Below are 21847 nucleotides of genomic sequence, written 5' to 3'. Positions count from 1 at the left end.
ATATAGGGATTTGTTTTGTTGGTATTTGTGTTCTCATTGAAAATATTTAAACTTTCCCTCAGAAGAAAAAAAAAAATCTATTCAGTTTAGGCTCAAGAATGAACACAACTTCAAATGACAAAAACAGACCAGATGAAAAAGGATTTGTGTACTATTGTCTCAAGTCAGATCTGTACACAAACTTTCTGAAAGAAAATGAAAGTATCATTAAAGAAGTGGCTCTGAGAAGTCTCACATTGTTTTAGTCTTCAGATTTCAACGATGATCAAAGAGTTTGTATAAGGAGGTAGCTCTCAGTAACACATTTCCTTGACTGTGTACAGTGTGTGCTCTTTGTTAACTTGTATCAAGCAACTGCATAATGCTGGTTGAGGTTGTCAACCTTCTTAGCTATAATCCTCTGCATATCAAAATCAGTACAACCTCAATTATTTTGTGCCAATTAATTTGAATATTCTTTGGCATCAGTTTAGGCTGCCAAGCTATATTCTGCTCTGACTAGCTTTATCTACAGCAACTTGCGAAGTTCTCTCTATTACTGCACTGAAGTAATAATAGCTCTTCCTTACTGTTATTAAAGCTACATATACTGTCCTGATGTTACCACTATCCCAACAGAAGGTCTGGTTTGATTCAGCAGGTGAATGACCACACTGGGCTAGTCCAAGGTCCTCCGCAATACCTACGTAAGGCTTGTAAGAGCACTGTATTTATTGCAACATGGTTAAAAATGCAGAATAACTGTAATTAGTTATAAGGAAGGGGGAAGAGGCCATGGGTCAATACTGTTTTTTGTGAAGCAGAGTAGGCTGACATGGGCTGTGGATGGAGGAAAGCCCCACATGTGAGGGTTGACTCTTTTGGCTGATGAAACTGATTGCTCTCAACTGTTAGTACCTTGATTAACCTTCAGAAGCCTCAGCAAAGAGCTGGTTAGGCAGATGGTGGGGGCAGCCCTACCTAACCCTGTGGAATTGGGAGGTAGGTCGAGCAGTTCCTCATCCTGAACTATGGTCTCCATGTGTACCTGAAGTCTGTGCTTTTGCTTCCTAACTTGCATAGCCTAGGTAAAAGGACTGCGCATAGCCTGATGTCATAAAATCTGCTCTGCAACATGGAGCAGAGCTATAGAGTACAAGGGACACCCAGGCAAGTTCTATTGAGAGTGATTAAAAGCCACATAAAGTGGTGAGTTTGATATGGATGCATATACTTGGATCAACTTTGAACACTTGTGTATAGTGTGACCCATATATATATGGATAATAGTGCAGCGCTCAGACTGAAGCCATGAGTATCACCTAGCCCCAGGACCAGCTGTTAGGCTTTTTCTTCTAACCTTACCATATTTCCCACTGCTTAGCCTTATTTCTAGAAAAGGGTCAGCTTTGCCCTCTTATTTGCATATGGTTGTTCTTAAATGTCTGATACCTAATTAAATAATGACATGTTTTAGTAGCTTGTGGATATTACAATCCAAGAGGGAACACATTTTAGTGCAGATTTAATATCTTTGCAACAAAACTAATTATTTTTCTAGAATTTCCAAAATATCCTAGGGGGGCTCTTACTTCTTCTGCAAGTGGAAAATAGAAAATTTATTCCTGTTTGACTTTTTAATGGAAATAAACGTCTCTTTCATTACTTCGAGGAAATCTAAATGCAACGCTTATGTTTTAAGCAATGTGAAACCTCAGTTATATAGATCCCAAAGGATATGGTATATAATTGAGCGTATTTGCTCTACCCATGCAACACCTGCGTGGTTATGATTCCTGGATAAAAAGAGGAGGCTCTGCCACTCAGGAATTTGTGTAAATAACTGGATGCCATTCAGCGAGGGAAGCCAGCAGTGTCCAGGCTGCCAAATAACTAATAACAGTGGTAATAAATATTTATGAACATTGCATTTGAGCCAAGCGGTGTGCACAGGCCAATGCACGTGTTTGACTCTGATCTCTCCACATATGCACTATGTGTCATCTGGGCGTGCTCCTTCAAATTTATCTCATCCGCAATGACCTGGGGTTAAATTTTGTCATCCTGTGCCCTGGAGATGTCCCCTGACTACTCTGACGGTTTCTACGGGTGGATGTTTCTAGGTAGTTTCTAGATGAAACTACTTTTTGAGTAACTGTGGATATTTTTAAGGTTAGCAGATGGACTGCCTTCAGGGGAAAAAAAAAAAAAAAAAAAAAAAAAAAAAAAAAAGCATGTGCATGGGCACTGCAGGTGCGTAATGTTTGGCACATGGCAGTTTTAGCACCTGAGGAAGGAAGCTCATAGTTTCCCAGATCACAATTCAATACAGTGGCAAAGATGCATTTAGCCCTATTAGATACAGCAGGACTTCAGTAAGTTCAGTGGCTTGACCTAGTGACAGTACTTTTTTTTTTTTTTTTAACTGGATTTTCAGATGTTTTTCACTGTTTACCTTTCCAACCAATGAGTTAAAACATAATCCTCTGAGCCACCTGAACTTTGGGAGGAATATGCTTGTGTATATGCTAATGGCAAATAACAGCCAAAGTGATCACTAGTTTGATTAAATGTCTATAACTATGACCGTTTCTCTGACAGTTCTTTTAGTAGATGTTTAAATAAGATTTTCTCCAAGTCGTGTTTTGAATGAAGGAATTACTCTCTTATCATTAATGAGGCACATCATAGTCTCCAGGTAGAGGAAAGCAAAAATCTCTGAGCAAAGAAAATTACTGCCCAGGACTCTGTGTAGTGCATGGTTGTGGAGCAACTATAAATCATCCCATTTAAACTGAGGCCTCTTATAAACACTGAGTAAGTGTTTTCACCAGGATACTTTCTTTCAAACAGCAAAGAGAGAAATGCCAGGTGAATTGATAAAGATTGGAGATGCAGGAAATTTATCATTTGTTTTTATAACTCTTCTGCTGTCATGTTGCTATTCTTGCAGTTTTATGAAGAGCTGACTTCTGTGTGTTACAGAGTATTCATAAATGATGATTAATTAATCCATTTTGGTGGCCTACCCTGAGCAAACAAACCTCAGAGTTAATTTAATTCTCCACTCTTAGTTTCAGAGGAAAAAAATACAGCATTTTCAGTTCACTAGAGGATATAATATTCTCAAATCAGCCACTTTCCAATTAATTTTGAATGGCAAACACAGCAAGGAAATTTTGTTCTTGTCCATTTACTTCTATTAAGGATTCATTTTCAATAATCAGAGAATTCTGAGTCAGCTCATTCTTACCTTAAAGGTTTGCTCCTGACACTTTAATAAATTATCATACGGTGCGCACTTGAAGGCAACAGATTCTTTTTCTTTTTGCCCAATAACCCTCTTGTTGATGCACAGTCATTTATTACTATTTCTGCCATCACCTAGCTTGCTGGTAAGTAATTCTGATAAAGTACCAAAATGTATGATGTGGAGTATCAACTTCCATAGAGAAGGAAAATGTCATGAAATAAAGAAGAAAAAGAAAGATCATGTGTTATCCTAGAAACATTTTCTTCATGAATTTTAAGCTAATTAGTTTCTAAATATGCTGCCGAAGGCTTGAGTTTCCATGGGATAATATTTTCCTACACCAGCTCTTTGCAGCTGGTGTGGCAGTGTGGGATGAAGAAAGAAAGAAACACTTATAAAGGGGAAAAAAGATTTAAAAGCCTGAGCAAGATTGAAGTGGATGTAATCATACACCAGGAGCTGGATGATAAAAGTGGCTTAAACTTTTATGTTTGTTTATTATATTTCTATCATGTTATTAGTGCCTACTGGGCTACTAGTTAGAGAAGAAAATGCCTTTTGGAGAAGGGGTGACTGTAGGGTAGATACAGGCATTTTTCTAGCCCGCTCTCTTTCAATACAAATGTATGTTGGTTGTATCGAACCTCAATACAAGCTGTGGCAGGAGGAAAACAGGATGTGTTTATGATGCTGAATGGACATAGGAAACAAGCGTTTTTTTTGAATAAAGAAGAGATACTGACCACTTACTCAGGCAAAAGCTGCTGCCTGTACAGACAGCTCCAGCTGAGATGCCGAAAGGACAGGAACCTTGTGGTTCTCTGTACAAGGACAAGTGTCTGGTCACTCTTGTGCTTCGCTCTATCGACCACATACATGTGGTAAAATGGTTCCTTACATTGTCCAAGCAGGACAATGGGCCAAGACAAATAAGGACCTTTTTTAATCTGGTTTGATATAATTGTGACCATTAAAAGAAATTCTGGCATAGCTGGTTAATAGTAAAGCTCCCTTTTGCTCTGGTAGAATTCACATAACTCTTCTTATGTTGGAGAGGGACACACCTGTACCTATATGCAGTAGCCTGCTAATAATGACTCAGTAAGTATTGACCTTTCTGTGGTGGTGGGGATTTTCTTTCTCCTGTTCCTGAAACATGCTGAGGTCCTCTATTCACAGGCCCTTATTAGAACTGCATTATGAATTACTTTTGGATTGCAGCACATTTCCTACAAAGCCCAAGGTTATTTTATTTTACTCTTTCTGAAGCTATGCTCAAAGAAACAAAGCAAATAAAAATAAAAAAAATTATTAACACTCAAGATTAAAAATATTATGAAACTCAAGATGTTTCATAATAACGTTCCCAGATCTCTTGTGGAAGGTATGAATGAACCCCTCTCTGCATTTACTTTTAATATTCTGAAACAATAACATATGATTCTCATCTGTTTTGTGATGAGAGAAGGAAACGAGAACAATATGTTCTAAGTACGGCACATGTGGGACATGGAGAATCTAGATCTAACAGACTGGAAATGAACAATAACCCTTTAGTTATGATGAGTTTAAAAATGTAAATGCATTTAAGTGGCCTTCAAAATTAAAAGCCTCCCATGCCACTTACAAAGAATTTGAACAAAACAAGATCACACTGCAAAAAGGCAAAGTTAGAATAATAATATTCCTTATCTAGGGTGCGTCTGCAGCTTCTCCTGAGTTGAGTTTAAAGTTACCTTTCAATCACAGGTCTGATTTCACTCTTGACAACTAAATTTCCACAGAAGAAGCTAATCTTCTTGAATGACTACATTTCATCTCAGGATGAAGCTTCTTAGGGATTTTTGATTGAGATAGGAAGAGAATCTTAAGTGTTAAAACTTTCATGTTTTCCTTTTTCTACTACTTTTATTTTTTTAACCTTAAAGTGGCTTAGTCTGTCAGTTGCAGATATGTCTTATTTTGATTTTTTTTAGGACAAAAGCATTTTGTGCAGGGTATGCTTGTGTCTCTGGGTACTCTGTGGTGATAGAGAGATAAATCTAGAGTTAAGTGTGTGTGTACATACATATGTAAAATGTTTATACGTATATATAAATAAGGAATGCAGGAATGGCCTATGCAAATTTTTTTTGGTGGCACAATGGAAAGGAGATGATGAAAGACTGAATTAAAATACCTTGCAATAACAAGCAAAAAGAAGAGTTATTCCAGACAAGTTCACCTCTGTAATAGGGGAAAAAAAGTGAGGAAAATTAGAAAAAGAGAAATATCTTGTGGAGTAAGGCACCGGATATTCCTTGGTGCAGATTTAACTTTGATTTAACTACTTCTCTAAGGGATATCTGGTATTCCCAGTTCAGGCTACAGAAAATCTTATTTCATTGCATTCAGCCATGACTGGGCAAAGATAGGAAAGCCTTGAGATGGCGGGGTCCCATTTTATGTTTCATTTTCTGCAAGCTTTTCTGTTTCTTGAATGTAGCCATATGTGCAGACGTTGAGTCATACTTTTTGAGAAGCTTTGTCCTTGCATACAAGAAGATCTGCAACTATTTCTTCTGTTTCAGAGTTAACTTTGCAGTGCCTCTCAGAAGGAGATAGTGGCTTTGGACCTGAAATGGGGATATAACTAAGCAGAAATTAGGAAGGATGCTGCAGTAAAGGGAGTGGCAGTATTAGGGGTTATCAGTCTGCTTTTTGAGGTCAACAAATAATGAGAACCAGACTGGCAAGTAAATCCAATTAACTGACCACTCAATTGAGCAAGTGGGTCTTGCTGGGTCTTCTCAAAGCCTGACACACTTATTCTTGCTATGGTGTTTGACTGAGGTGCCTTTTGTGCTGCTTCTTGCTGGCTTAATAAAAAGCTCTCTGGTTTAAAGATACTTTTTAGGAGAAATGACTTGCTCTTGTTTGTAATGGTGATAATATTTAGGGCTGTATTTATTAGCTTATCTTGGCTGTTAAATGTTTATGACTGTTCTTTGTTGTCTGTGAAGCAGGGGAGTAAAGGAGATGAACTAGAAAACAGATACTGGAAGACCTTGTGGATACTGCAGTTGTGATATATAGAACAGTTTGTAAGAGCGTGCTTTAAATATGTCAGAGCATTTCTCAGGAGACTGAATGAAGGGCAATGGTCAGAGAACACAGACTGAACCCACTTAGTTTTGAGGCTGACATTTGGATGTGGAAAAACCTGCTTAAATTTAAACTCCAATGGAATTCCTTAAATTGTTTTGTGAGAAACCTGCTTTTTGGGGCTGAAAGTATTCTGGTTTGGAAAGTGGATGTTATGAAGTTTTTTAATTACATATTTTTGTGGTTTACATTTTGGAGCAGAGCAGGTTTGCACTTTACATGTCATTTGCTTGTTGCATCTCACGCTCTGTGTTTGTTCGCGTTAGCAGATGATAGAAATGACTGTAAATGTGCCTTAGAAATGTATCGCTTCAACTAGCGCATCACAGCTTTCACAGTAAAGCTCTCTTTCCAAACAAGGTACCCTTATGCAGGTTGAATTTAACACCAGTTAACTTGTCTTCTCTCTGTACCAACGATGTCAAAGAGAGAAGTGCACACACAGTTAACATTTGAAGGGGAGTGATTTAAAAAAAGACAGAAAAGCAGTGTGGTGCAGTGCTGGTAACAAAGGAGGGGGGGGGATTTTACGATTAAATACTGGGAAGGGAGAAACTTATTCTAAGGGGGAATTAAACAGTAAATAATGAGTAGAATAAAAAGAAATACTGGCTGAAAATGACTGAAATGTTGAACACTCAGAAATAAAATCTCCCTTACATTTTCATTTTCATTTATAATTACATAAAGCAATGAAGCATACATTTAAAAAAAAAAAAAAACACTTTGAAAACACCTCAAAGCACCGCAAGATGGTTCTAAGGAACTGGCAAGATTTAGGAAGAGAGAAAAGGAAATGTCACAGTTTGTTCAAAATGGTTTTAAAAATGTCTCCCCCCCACACACCAAAAAAAAAAAAAAAAAAACTCACACAAAAAACAACCACTACCACCAAAAAATAAAAAATACACCACAGAACCAATTAACTTTTTTTTTTTTTTCTGTTGAAGTGGAATGCTGTACACCAGCAGTAAACTCATTTTTTTTTCACAAGGGATCAGGTTGCTTCAATGCTGCTCAGAACGTGAGACCAGATAATTTTCTGTCATATTTAAGTAGTTGGTTAGTGTTAGATTCAGATGTTAAAGCCATGGTATTCCTCTCATCTGGTGCTTTAAAGAAAACCCAGAATTAGTGGGCTGAAACAAACACTTCCTAATGGTTCCGATGCTCTTTGACTTGGGATGCTGTGCTTGCTTTTTGCCCTTTAATGCTGGATGCAAATCCTCTGTGTGTCATGCACCCTCCTGAGGCCTTTCGTTCTCACTGGAAAAGTTTGCAAGAGACAAGGGGGAAAGAGACCAGAAATGAGCTGCCAGAGCTTTCATTTCTGGGAAGAAAACTGCCAGTCTGTGCCGGAATGGGCTGGGGTGGGTAACACGTTTGTGACTGGCATTTAAAGATGTCCTGAGTAGTAGCAGTATACTTCTTTGTTTCATGATTTATCTGTATATAATACAGACATATGTGCTATCACAGCACAGTGACAAGTATTTTAATTCTTTAATTCTTAGAGATGATTTAATTTTGCTATCAAAATGAGATTAGGTACAAATGCAGTTTTGTAAAATTTGTTTTTGACCAATTGATGTTTTAATTGCCTCTTTCTTTTTCTTCTCATTGCTTATTTCTATTGATCGAGGTGGTTTTGCTGTTTTTTCACTACTGGCATGAAAATGCTTATGCTGCACTCCTGTCCTAATTAAAATTTTGTGAACAACTGATTTTTGATGTTGCTGTCAAACCACAAAGTAAGTAACATTGGAAATAATAATGCAACAGTGATTGAACTGCTAGTTTTGGCTGGCAAGGGAGAAAAAAATATTCTATTTGAATATTTCATTCCTTTTTTTGGATGAAATGGTAAAGGGAAACTCCAACAGCCACAGTAATGTCTCATTTTCCATCCCAAACTGTATGTACATTTCTTATTTGTAAATATATTTGAAGCTCCTTGTTATTGTTCTGAGCCTCCAAATGAACGAAACTGTACAGAGAAGAGCAAGATGGAAACCTTTTGAAAGAGTAGCCCTATTTAGGTTTATTTCAAACCCAGTCTGTTCACTTAGACTTTTTCCACTAACTTTAATGAGCTTTGCTTTGAAGTGTTTATGCAAAGAATAAGTACCCCAAACTATAGACTCGAGCAGCCTTCCGCATTAGCTGGGTCCTGGAAAGGTCTGGCTGGGATTCGTGTAACCCTCATTAAAACTCAAAGGAAAGTTGGTTTGATTTCTGTCTGTGTTGGTAGAATTTATCCCTCCTCTGCATACCACTAAATCATCTCTGCCAGACGTGACTCATCTCTAGGATTCATAAATTAGAGAATGAAAATATATCTCTGAGCCACAGAGTGTTCGGTAGAAGCCATTTAAAAAAATCCATCAGAAGATCCCGTTGACAATCTCTCAACAAACTATCCTAATGCAATGTCACTTGGGCATTTTCTAATTTAACCATCTATGTAACATTTCTTTATAAAGTGCAAACATTTTCGGTATATGAGCTTAATATACATTTGTTATACATTTGCTGAAATTGCTAACTCCATCTGGAATAATGGATACGGTTTCTGTAATTCCCATGCTTGCCAAACTTCAGGAGTGAAATAAAGAGAATGTGCAGTAACCTTTGTTGGTGGTGCTTTAATGTTGGAAAAGGGAAGCAGATATAAAGTTCTTTCTTGCCCATTTCAAGATTTATCTGCGGGTTCTTTAGCTCATATAAAAACTTAATTATCTCCCACCATCCCTCTGACAAAGCCACTTTGTGACATCTCCTATGAAATATATGGAACATACAGTCAAAGAAATCATGCTGCAATCTACATAGGCTATTGCTCACTATTATAATCAAAGGAGTAGCAATCTAACCCCAACTTAGTTATAAATAAAATCTTCCCATCTCATGCATCATTCCTATTTAGTTAATTTGCTGCCCTGCATTTAATTATTTTTGAAATGTGCTCCAGTGTTCAAAATAATTGAAAAAGTATTTAATCAAAACTTGATTATTTAAGTAGTGTTTTTACTTGCGCTTGTTAGGGGGAATAAGATTATAAGTGGATGCTATAATAGCCTAAGGAAAGAGATTTCCCTGTGTTATCCTGTCTGTATGGATGTCAATACAAAGAAGACTTTAGGCTAGTGGTCCAGCAGCTGAAAAGCAGACAGTCCTCCTGGCAGCTGGTGCTGATGTTGACTTGGTTCTGTTGTGCCTGGGCTACTATTCATGCTAAACTTCATTCATCCCCTTATCGTGCATCTGTCTCTCTTCAGAATGGCTTATACCACTACTTGTTCACACATGTTCAGGTTTCTGTTTCTTTGCCCCTGACGCGGTAAGCTAGGAGGCCAGAAATTGTTGACTTTGTTTGTTTTTAGACAGCTAAATAGCTGTAATCCACTGCAAAAGGTAGTGGTATGCTCATTTTAATCAAGGCACCGCAATTATTTCTGAAATTTGAAACAGTCTGAAAAAGACTATCTCAAAGCGAGTGGGGAAAACCTGTAATAATTCTGTTAACTGGAGAGCAAAGTATGGCTTTTCACTTCTGGTAGCCTTGCCTCAGAATGACTGTGGGCATGAAATGAAGTGTTTTCAGCTGTGCTCTTACTCTCAGGTAATATATGTGGTACTGCTTGGTGCAGAGGGGCAGCTGTTGGGTTAGTAAGATGGAGCAGGGAAGGTGATGAATTGGTGCTGTGAAGGGAAAGAGGGGTCAAACCATACTGCAGCCATTTGCTCTTATTTATTGGTGTTATTAGTCTGCTTACAAGCAACAGTTTAACCTGTTAGACAGCTCTGTCTAACGAGGCAAAATCAAAGAGGTTTCATGGCTCTCCAAAAGAGAAGCCAGGGGCAAGGAGGCCTCGTGCGACACCAGGACTCAAGAGCGAACTTGATAGCAAGGTTATCTGAAATCACTGAAGCAGTCATTAGGGTTCCAGGATTTTTAATCCTGTTGCCTCTTTGTTATAATTTGCTGTTAATCCGTACAGCCCTCCTCTATGCTTCAGTGCATGCTTGATACTTTATATTGAAAGATGGGTCATCCAAAAAGAAGCTAGGCCTTAAATAGGAGCTCTCAAAAATTCTGGAAAAAGTAGCAGATATCTGAGCTTTGACCATGAAGAGAAGTGTGCTCTGTCACTTCCGGCCCCTGCATATCTGCTTTGGGAAAATGTCATTGAACTGCACTGGTCAAGTTTAACTTTGTTTAAAAAGTATATCAGCAGTTTTTTATAAGCAGGATTTGTTTGTTTTTATGAGGAAAACTCCTGGAAATTTTGCCCAACTATTGTGTTAGGCTCATCTACAAGAAATAATAATGTAAAAACTGCTGAAGGGAACAAAAGCCAGACGAAAATGCAACAACCACAAGCAAACTTGCTAAGAAGCCCTTTCGTAACTTCTAGCCTACTTGATCAAGAAGACATCTCATAAAATAATAAAGGGATTGTCTGCTGAAACTGTAGAAAGGATTCTGTGAAACCAGATATTTTTTTTTTCCCCTCCTGTCCTTTTCAAACTGGGCCACAGAGGTGGACACCTCCACATGGAACTGGGCAGATAACTAGCTGCATTAAGACTTTTTTAACCCAGGGCCATTCTTGGATTCAAATATGATTTTATGGTGATAACGCTTATAGCTGGTATGTAGCTTTAGTTGTCACGGTAGCCTGGCAATGCTATGAGAGTGCACATGCATACATTCACTTCAGAAAGCAGAAAAGGAGTTTATCCCATCCTCATTCTGCTGAAAAGTGCATTCTTCATGAGGAGGGATTCCCCTCTCCCCTTTTTTGCCCATAATTCTCGACACTGCCAGTAGCAGTCATGCATACGCAGTCGAGACCAGGCCCCAGCAAGCAGGAGACTTGTGGAACCAAGAGGCAGTAGAATTACAGCAGTTACACCATTTCTGCAAATCTCTTCCACACCAGATCTGGGCTATTGTTTTAAGGGTAAAAGAAAATTATAACCAACATCACTAGTGCAAAAATAAACAATGGTACAGACAATTCCTTTCCTTGCAAAACCTGAAGGGTAACTACAGCAACACGTAAAGCAGCTTACATGGTAGGCGGTAGTGTGTTCTGGTTAGAATTTTATTTTATGGAATGGTTTCTACTCATGACTAGATTAGGCACATCATTAAATAAAGAAAAAAAATAATTGATAAAGCCTTTGCATTTCAAACAGTTGTTTTTTCTATAACCCATTTGGATAGCACGTGTTGGTTTACAACATACTGCTCTTGGTAAACCCCACAAATGCATAGTTTGATATCCAAATGTTAAGAAAGCTTATTAATGAGCATAGGCATATGAAAAGCTTCTAGGCTATACACTGGGAAGTCTCTCGCTGCTCCAATACATACATGTACTATCAGTGGTCTGGAGAACACATCATGTTCAAAGTGTATTTTTTATTCAATTGAGTTTGGAATAGACACTCTTGATCCTTTTCAGGAGGTACTATAGATTTTATGATACTGATCTGTATTCTTTCTCTCTTACTTTGAATAAAAGCCAGGCCTCCCTATTTGTTCATTTGTGTGCTGTCCAGATTTGGTATTTAAAAAAAGATGGATGCATGAACATAGGTGATTTTTTTTCCTACTCACGTGAGTAGCTTTCTGAGATGGGGCTAGATTATTTATTTATTTATTTATTTACTGTTGTCAACACATATTTCATAGGGTAGTGTACCAACCTGACTTGAATGATAGTGGGGTTCTGTGGTATATCTTCAGCTCACACATGATTAAATTATATTTCTTCCTGTCTGAATAAGCATTATATTGGAGCAGATTCATGCTTACCTTAGAGTTGGGGAACTGCATGTCAGTATTTCACTTGTGTGGCTCAGCTCAGTAAAATATCAGTTTTGATGAGGTAAAGATAGAATATCATAAAAGTATAGGGGGGAAAAATCAAACATTAACAGTATAGATATAAAGCTGTTCTTTTCAAATGCCACCCAATAATATATATTGCACTCTCAAGTTATTGGAACATAGCTTGGTCAAAACAAGCTCATGTACTGAAGAAAATCGAAGAAAACCTTTTTCCCCACCTTTTCTTTAGAAGATAGTCTGTTTAAATCTGTTGTGAACATCACTGATGCATGATTAAATCTGAAATGCTTTGCCTGCCATTGCATACCGCCTTCCTAGGAAAAATCTCTTCTCTGCTGCATCACCTCTGAAACTTCACTACCTGTAATAGGCAGAGGGTAGAACTGCTTTTCTCAAGTTTTCTGTGTTTTACGTGCAGTGTAACAAGTGGGGAACTGTGTGTGCCCATGTATCTTGAGGAACCCCTCTAGGGATAGGTTTGGTCCTTTCTGGGTGAAGACCAGCTGGGGGAAACCTGACAGTATGAAGGAAATGCTCCAGCACCTGTCAGGTTGGTCCTGCTCTGGGAGACCCCAGAATAACAACTTGAGGAGAGCATGATAAAATGGTGGGACAGGCCTATCTGTTTCATCCAGTTCAATAATACTTCATGAAGGCTAAACTGTAGGAAAAATGAGGGGTAGGGTAAATATTTAGTAAAATTCTTAGACTAATTGAACAGCTACTCTTCTCCACAGCCTCAATCAGTTTCTTGAAAGAACATTTAGAAACAATTGCTTTGAAAGATCCAGTGGCTGAAATTTGTAATGAGCACCCGTGAGCTTGTAGCTCCTTGCTTATTTGTTGTCAGCAAAAAAGAAATACCTGAAATTAAGGAAGATGTGATTTTGTAGAAGTCAGGGTGGCCTGAGCGTACTCAAAAACTTGGATGTGGAATGGGCGATTGACTGAAGAAATGGGGATACTCTGAGCATCCCTGTTCTTGGAGAGAGAAAACACTTTGCTGCTGAGGGCTCAACTGCCTAAATCTGAGGAAATCTTAAGATAAATGAAAGATGCGCAGATGATGATCAAAGTATGATAAAGCTCAGGATAAATCCCAGCAGCCTCTCAAGACAGTGATCAGTCAAATTATACTTTAGGAAACTATGGGGAGAAAAGCCAGTCAGAGGTAAATGGAGAGAGAACAAAGAACAGTGTTTTATTCTCCAATTAGCTGTCACATGCATGGTGTAGAAAAAATACTGATATAAATGTCCCGTTTCTTTATGACCACTGAATTGCTTTGACTCAGACTCCAACTTAGCTCCCCAGCCAAAATTTTCACACACAAGCATCTAATTATAGAATACCAAAATCTATATTTAGGTCTCTAAATAAGCGACCTGGATTTGAGAGTTAGTTTCAGCAGAAGTTTCTTTAACTCTACAAAGAAGTCAATGAGTACTGCAATTTGAAACCACTGAAAATTAGGCCACCTACCAAGACACAAGACATTTATCTTGTGAGTAGTATACCTTGAGTGGAACAGGAGGAAAAAAGGACAATAACAAAAAATAATTGGTATGGTTTTTGTTCTTGTCCTTCCTCTTCTCACCTCTAGGCTACTGTCTCAAATGGCACCAGCTGTTGTTTATAGGCAAGGAAACTGAGACATTTCAAAATACAGCATTTGCAGTCATGCAGCTTTCCTCCTTGATCCTTGGTTAGATCACAGTCACACCTGTGTACCTACCTGCATTGTGTTGTTTTACCTGCGTTATATATGTGTATATTTGTGTGGTACAGTTCAGACTGTTTTATTGAGAGAAAAATTGAGCAATAACTATGCAAATCATCCTTAAGAAAGCCTGTGGCACTCTTGATCAAACCATATGTGTGTGTATATGTATACTTATATAGACTGTTTGTGCACATATACATTTACATCCATATGTATTAGGTTATGGTTCATGTATTCTTGACAGAGAAAAAGAAATGCAGCACTGAACAAAACAAATGTTATTGGGTAACACTGCTCTTGGTGCTGTTCTGCAAGTCTTTTTTGTGACGTTCTTACTTCTTACCTGTATGCACTTGCCTCATTAGTAACGTTCAACCCATTTCATCTTTTTTTCTGTAACTGTTAGGTGATGAATAGGCATTAGAAGGCTATGTACTGCCTGGAGGTGTTATTTGGCTACACAAGACCTATTTTTAAGAGTTGGTGGTAAGGGAATGATATTAGCCCTGAGCCCTGGGTTTTTCATCGAGCTCTATTAGGAGCGTGCAGAGCCACAGTTGGGGGAGCAGGGAGGAAGAAAGCAGGATAAGGTGACACAACCTTCTCTACCGTCACTGTTTTCTTTCAGTCTCAGTTAGACATGTCAGTGCTCTTTCCTCTCACAATAACTCAGCTTCAGGAAGGGAAACAGTTTGAAAATGAAACAAATACATTTTCCAGCAACTTGTTGCATGCAGTCAGAAATTTGCAAAAGGCAGTTTTTGCTTACTTCTTCTTAAACTGCTTGTTACTTCTGAGTAAATGGTCTTGTTTTTTTTTTTTTTTTTTTTTTATTTCCCAAACAAGGTCAAAGAAAACTAGTGTCCTTCCCTTCCTCCCCATTATTACCCAATGCATCCAAAAACTGCAAAAGAAGTTACCTACCGGATTCAGGAGAATGGTGAGAAAGAGTTCACCTCCTCGGATACTTTTGTCCAGCTCCTGAGGACCCCCAGGATATTCCTTGTAAAATATAGTATGAGTGAAAAGGCCACAGGTCTGTCGAGGGAGCACCTGAAAACAAAACAACAGCACCATTGTGATATTAATGTATTTCTGCAAATTTACCCCAGCACATTCACTGTCATCCCTCCAGCAACTCGAACAAAGCTGCAGCCTTTCCCACTCTGTAACCTGGCGTTTTTATGGCCTCTTGTGCACCTTCTACACTCTCACTGTAAGCTAAGGCAGTCCTGCAGATGTGATTTCTAGATCACAGCTGCAGAGCTGCATCACATGTTCTGAGCTTTCATGCAAACTGCTTTAGCCAGCTCATCCAGTAATAATTAAGGGCTTGTTTCCTGGCATTTGGAAGAGGAAGAAAGAGCTAAACCTCTCTTCTTCCCTTAGCAAGGTTAGTTTATTAAAGGATAAATAGTGCTTCCTGGCCATCTTCACTATTGCAGACAATTAATCTTAATGTTCTTGACACATTGAACTGATTTTTTTCAAGGCTATGAACCCCAAATGAGCTGTGGCTTTACGTTTTCCTCAGTCCAACATTACACGTTATACTACATATTGTGTGAAAATGAGTGAAGCCCTGATTCCTGCTTGTGAAATGTGTCCAGGACTGGTGGAGCGCTTGTATGAGACTGGCCTGAGGTCAGGTCTCCATCCTATCATCAATTACAGGACTGTGTGTCAGAAACCTACAAGCTAGCAGATGTGGGGAAATAAACAGATCTTGGAAAACTAGATGTTTTAGTTATGTTATTAGCCAGTTACAATTGAAAGGCTCTGGTGCAGCAAGTACACAACAAATGTTAAGGCTTACAGATACTGCCTAATATATGCAGAGACACAATTCACCTGGGCTAGGCCTTTTGTTTCCCTGCAGTCACTGTTTTTGATTTTCTTTTCTATTTGGTTAAAGCAACAAACAAAGCCTGCATTCAGCAAACCATTTTAATAACTGTAAATGCCTTGCTGAATTTGAGTCTATTCCAATTGTAATTGGACTCTGTGTAAACTTGTTTTTTTTGATTAAGACATGTTTCTTTTGTCAAAATGTTTATCCCCTAAATGAGACTTTATATGCACAGGCAATATTTGCATCAGCTGGGGCTTTTGTTTGGTCCCAGAACCTGGCTTTCAAGTATTTCTTGCTTTGTTTATACATATACATGTATAATTTTTGCAGTTTCCTTTCACCTATTTCAGTCACATGATCAGGTCCATCATAACATTTTTCCTCCAAGCTGATGGCTGGTAGGATGGGTTAAATAATTCTGCACATTTTCCTGCCCTTTGAGCAGCTGAAGTATGCAGGTAAAGCATGCTCTTCTCACCCCAATGCATGGTATGGAAGAGCCAGGCACATGTGTGGTCACTGGTTCTTGGGAGCTTTAGGAGTGCAGCTCCTAAAAGAAACCTTGGCCCCAGAGGAGTGCCATGCTTGCTGGAGGAGATTACTTACACCTGTTCATCTTCCCAGGTGGGAGGTTTCTAATCCTTTCATGCATAAAGATGAACCAGACCTTGAAACATAGGTCTTAAGCAGTTTAATGAATTTCAAAATATGTGTTTATACTTTGGTTGATAGTTGATTGGGCTACAAATATACTTAGTTTCTGAGGATTACATTTGCAGTTGCCTCAGTTTGTGTGACTTTTTTAAACTGGCTGCCTAACAAATGCACTCTTTTGGCATCTTTACAAGTCCTCGATCACAGAGAATTTTAATGATTGCTGTAAAACTTGAAGCATTTGGTAAAAATAGCATACTTTTGAGTCACTTAAAGTAATATTGCTATGAAGCATGGAAATGTAGTGTACCATGATGCCATTGTGGATGAAGCCCCGTCTGTACCGTGCAGGCTTCAGGTGTGGATATTCTTCTGTGCTGGTCACTCGGATGTGCCAGACCTTCTTCCAGGCCTCATATAGCTGGATGTGAACTGGGTATACCCCGGAGTGATGTGGAGCCACTGCGTACCCCATGTCAGTCGGTATGCCATGCTCCTGCAAAACAGCAGAGGGAGGGATATATTTAGGAGCAGAAAAAGAACACACAATTATTCAAAGTTCTTTTTTCCCCTGCAGGTCTCAGCATCAGAGAAGCTGTTGTCCTTGGACAGCCTTGTATCTATTTGTATGTAGCACACGATAAAAACAGGGGAGAGATGGAGGGAACTGGAATTACAGTTTGATAACTGCAGAGTGATAAATAATCCTCTTGGATTACATTGTGTTACTGTTATATGGAATAGGTTTGCCTATCTGTTGATTACATATTGTGTGCATTTTAAGATGTCCTATTATTTTGGTTCTTTTTAAAGGTAAACTAGGAAGCTGATGCTAGTTATTTAGTAAGTGATCAAATGGCATTAGAGCAGTAAGCAGAAAAACCTGTTGCTGTGGCATTTATTTTTTGTTTCCTATTACCAGAGTAAGAGAAAGTTGCCTTGCTGATTCAAAACCAACTAACCAACCAAACAAAAACCATATATCCCCTATAGCTTCTGAATCTGCTTATATTTTCCCATGGCATTAGGGTAGTGGCAAAAATGCTAGACTGATAGACTTCTTTTTTTTTTTTTTTTTTAAATAAATATTTATTTAGTTCAGTTTCTATGAGGAAATATGTGCATTTTCATGGATATAATCTATAGGCTATCTTGAAAGTATATTCTGATGAAACAGTGAGGAGGTTATATGCAGGCAGAATTAATTAAGAAAGTCACTTGAATGTGAGTGTACTGGTATGCTGGGCATGTGCCTTCACTCACAAATATCTCCTGCCTTGTTCTGCTCCTAATCTCTCCCATTCACACGGGCTGTCTGAAAACCCCATCTGATGGGGTTATCTGATGGGGCCAGTTAACCACCTTTAAAGACTGTGATGTTTTTAAGAGATCAAATTATTTGATCAGGTCGTTAATTTTGTTGGTCTGAGTGATGTTCAGAATTGTACACAGCATTTCCTCACCAGCTACAGCCAGGAAAAAAGGCTATTTTCTGCCACTTCTCCATCGCCCCTTCAGACCCCTCAACTTCCAAGCCCTTTTCAGCTCTACCATGGGATCTCCAGATCTGTAAGCTGTCACACTGCTGTGGCTCTTGCAGGATCACTTTCTGTGCTCTGGGTGTTTACTGCATCTGTTTTATTCCTAGTACCACACGGTGTGGGACAATGTCTGTGGCATCAGCTCTCAATGTTGCAAAACTTCCTCTCTTTTGCTGTCCTATGGCTTACTAAAATCACTCCCTTCTCCTTCCAGGAGAACAGCTACATCAGCCATTTGCTCATATATAACTAATACAGCTGAAAATGGTTAAAATGTGAGATAATGTGTTTGTCCTTTCTCTTGCCCATGTTATCTAATAACTTTATCTAATTACTTCAACTCTGGGAGTGGCAGATTCTGCTGGGCATCTTCAAGTGTTTTGCAAAGAAAGGCTTTTGGGTCATTGACAAAATTAAACTAACCCTATGAGGAACACTTGCTCATACACGACGTAATGCAACCACTTAAAATTATCCATTGCTTATTAGTAATTATCTTAGGTTACCAGATGATGGGGAAAGGAGGGATGTGTAAAAAGAAACCAAAACTCATTCTTTTGTAATTTACTGAGAGAAAAGTATAATTTCTGCTTATTAATGTTACATACCTGAAACGCATTAGTCAGTTTAAGGGTGAGCTGTACAGTAAGTGTCAACTCCTTCTTTTTTTCTCTTTTCTTTAAACATATATAAAGGAGTAAGTTATATCTAAGGGGTTTTGAAAAGTCTGGCTATTTATTAACAGAATGCCTGAGTGTATGATGCTCACAGTTGGATGGATATACTGTATTGACGTGAATTCTGCAAACCTTCACCAAAACTTGTTAGGGAGTATACACAAATGTAAAGCAAGACTGTCTTGAGATATAGGTAATGACTACTGCTGTGAATATGTCCGAAAGTAGGTATCTGGATGAATACATGTAAAATCCTATTTATCTACTTACTATTTGCAGCTGTTATTGCCATAGAAACAGCATGGTGAAATGGTAATTTACCATTCACAAATATAATAAGGCAGCATATTGTAAGTTCTCAATATAAAAAGCTAATTAGCCTCTGAATAAACCTGGGCACTACTTAGTTCATCACATAAATACACGTCAGTCACTCAGACACCCAATACAACTTTAAGAAGGAAAAACTAAGGCATAATCAGATTTTCTTTGACCAGTTCCATGTTCGATTTACTTGGGTAAATTAAATATATATCCTCTTTTAGTGATTTCTGTTGCTCTGTTTTCTTTTTCTTATTTTGTTATTGAATTTAGTTTAGGATTGAGAACTAATGTGTTAAAGGGGGAACATACATTTGAGTCCAAGAAGGACTTGATCCAAACTGTCACACAAAATGGGAGATGCCATTTTGTCTATTCTAAGGAACAATTTCCTACAAAATTTCATCAGGTTATTTTTATATTCAAGACCTTGTGCATTTATTTGCATAGTTTGGGAAAACTTCTGTACCTTTCTGGCACTGAGAAGAACAGTATCACATTCTTGAGCATGCTTTATCTGGGACCACAGCCATTGTTTTTGTACAGGTTAAATTTGCTTTGCTATTTCTCTTGTGCATTGAGTTCCAACTGTAATTTAAGTGACAGCATAAGCTGAAGCTGCGGTGATGCCTGGATGAGTTCAACATTAAAGGAGAATCACTGTTACAATCTGGGGGTTAGGGGCAAATATTATTAAAATAGTTGCTGCAATTTTAGCAAAAATACCCTTGGTCATCTCTACTTTTTCCCATGTCTTGGTTTGCATCATGGAGTGCACTGAGAGCACATGACCTGCCTTGTTTTAAGGTCTAGACCTGACCAGAAGATGCCCTCCAGGAGCACAACTCATGTCCTGTGGACAACAGTGAGGATGTGGTGTAGAGATTAATTCCAGCCCAACTCTTCCGCTGATGCCTGCATGTGGCCAGCCCATCCCCATCAGCAGCTGCTTCATGTGGCAGAGCCCAGAGAGCCATTGTCTCATACTCATGCTGATGCACCCAAGCCAGAGCACTGGGAATTGGAAATTCACAGTCCTGCCAGTGCAGCCTGGCTTGTCTGCACACGCTTCAAAGCTTTCTTACCCAGAGCCCATTGGCAAGACAGGTACTTCCACAGGTGATCTGAAAGGCTGAAGCAATCTGCCAGGGCTGCTTATCTCTCTCAATTATCATCTCTGTTCAAGCAAGTGAAGACTTTTGACCTTCCTATTTGTACAGAAATAAGCTGTATTCGCCATGTCAGCATGTGCTGTGTGTACTCGTTCTGCATTTGCAAAAAAAGTTTCTGATAAAGAATGGATGACAGGTGATGCAGATTAGCACTGCTTTCCAGAGGTAGATGTTTCAAAATGTATGTTTGAGTTCCTATAGCCTTTTTTCTGTGAGCAGATGTTGGAAATTTTAATTAAAGAAAAAAAAAAAAATCACACACACACACACACACAAAAAAAAAAAAAAAAAAAAAACAGTGCCAGGAAAATTGGCTATTTATATTAGCAAGATTTTTTTTTTTTTTCTGAGAAAGAGACAGTTTTTGATTCTGCCAAATGTTACTTTTCCTTGTTAAAGCACAGTAAGAACTAAAACAGAACAAAAAACATGCTATAAGACTACTGACATTCATTTTTTTAAAGACCACCATTGATTTATTTTACAGAAACATCTGGTACTGGACATTACTGGGGAGAGAATAGAAAAGCCCCCCACACTAGCCTCTTAATTCAGCATATTTTATGTCTACTGTAGATCTTTTCATACAGTAAGTGGAACTGCAGGATTCACTTTGAAGTAAAGAATTCTTAGGTGAAAAAGTTAAAATAACCTCAGGCAACTTTGCTAAAATTTTTGACTTAGTTCAACAGTAGATGATAGAATAAAGGTAGAACTTCATAAGATGCTATCTTCCCAAGTTAAGATTTGCATAAGCTTTGCACATTCCTAGCACTGGGATATATTTCTAATATTGCCACAGATTAGTGAGATTTCCTAGAAGAGATTATATGTTACTATGTAGGTTTAAAATACTTAGTTTCTTTTATTTGATAAATGATTTCACTATGTGCTTGTCAGCAATCATAAAAATGTGTGGTATTCTAACCTTCACGGACATATGATTTTTGTTCTTGTTGTTTATGTTTCTAGATTTTTTTTATTGAATAAACGTTTCATCTTTTAATTTCAGTTCAATTCTAAACTCTTAAAATCTTATTTAAAAGCTCTCTAGCTAGACAAAATGATTCACCAAACAAAAGGTGATTATTATCAAGAGACAGGGTTTGAAGTTGTGAAAAGCTAAAATATTTTTCTTAGTTTTATGGAAGGGTATGTCAGGTTTGAGTGACTATAACTATTACAAAACTGTCTGGGGTCAATGGCCTGCAGGTGCACTAGCTGTGAGAGCACAGAGCTTGTTTTTATTTTACATGGTAGAGGAGCATGCTGTGGACAAACATTTTGCCATGGATGACTGTCACAGGATTAGGTCAGTTCAGAATTGTGGATTTATCAAACTGAATCCTGGCTCCTAGTTCTATCCCCGTATTTTTTCCATAAAGTGTGACAAACCTCTTACTAGTTCTGTATGTTAGTATTCGTTTTGCATCTCTGTTGTGTGCTCACTTGGCAAGTGGCTGTAGGGTGCCCATCCGGTCTAAGCAAAGCAGGATCTCTGCTGTAGCTGTCAGATACAGAACTGGCAACCACGTGGGAAGGGACAGCACAGCAGACTGCCAGGTACCACCACAACTCCTATTCCAAGTCTGCTCCTTCTCTGTGTGTGATACTAACAAAAGCTGAGAAAGGAGAGGAGCTCTAGTGATTTGCTTCCAAAGCACGTTC

The 21847-nt window shown here is 38.4% G+C and overlaps 1 protein-coding gene across 2 annotated transcripts in view; it reads right to left on the bottom strand.

Moving 5' to 3' along the window:
• Positions 1–21847, bottom strand: part of NDST4 (N-deacetylase and N-sulfotransferase 4) — a 107647-nt gene that overhangs the window by 29055 nt on the left and 56745 nt on the right. For both annotated transcript variants that reach the window (XM_032186058.1, XM_032186057.1), the window contains exons 5-6: positions 16779–16964; positions 14887–15015 (exon numbers count right to left, since the gene is read on the bottom strand). In XM_032186058.1, the coding sequence (XP_032041949.1) occupies positions 14887–15015; positions 16779–16964 (315 nt within the window). The remainder of the gene's footprint in view (positions 1–14886; positions 15016–16778; positions 16965–21847) is intronic.

The sequence above is a fragment of the Aythya fuligula genome, chromosome 4, assembly GCF_009819795.1.
Source record: "Aythya fuligula isolate bAytFul2 chromosome 4, bAytFul2.pri, whole genome shotgun sequence".
Taxonomy (NCBI): Eukaryota; Metazoa; Chordata; class Aves; order Anseriformes; family Anatidae; genus Aythya; species Aythya fuligula.
Note: the sequence above shows the minus strand (reverse complement) of the source record. Positions and strands in the feature narration are given on the sequence as shown.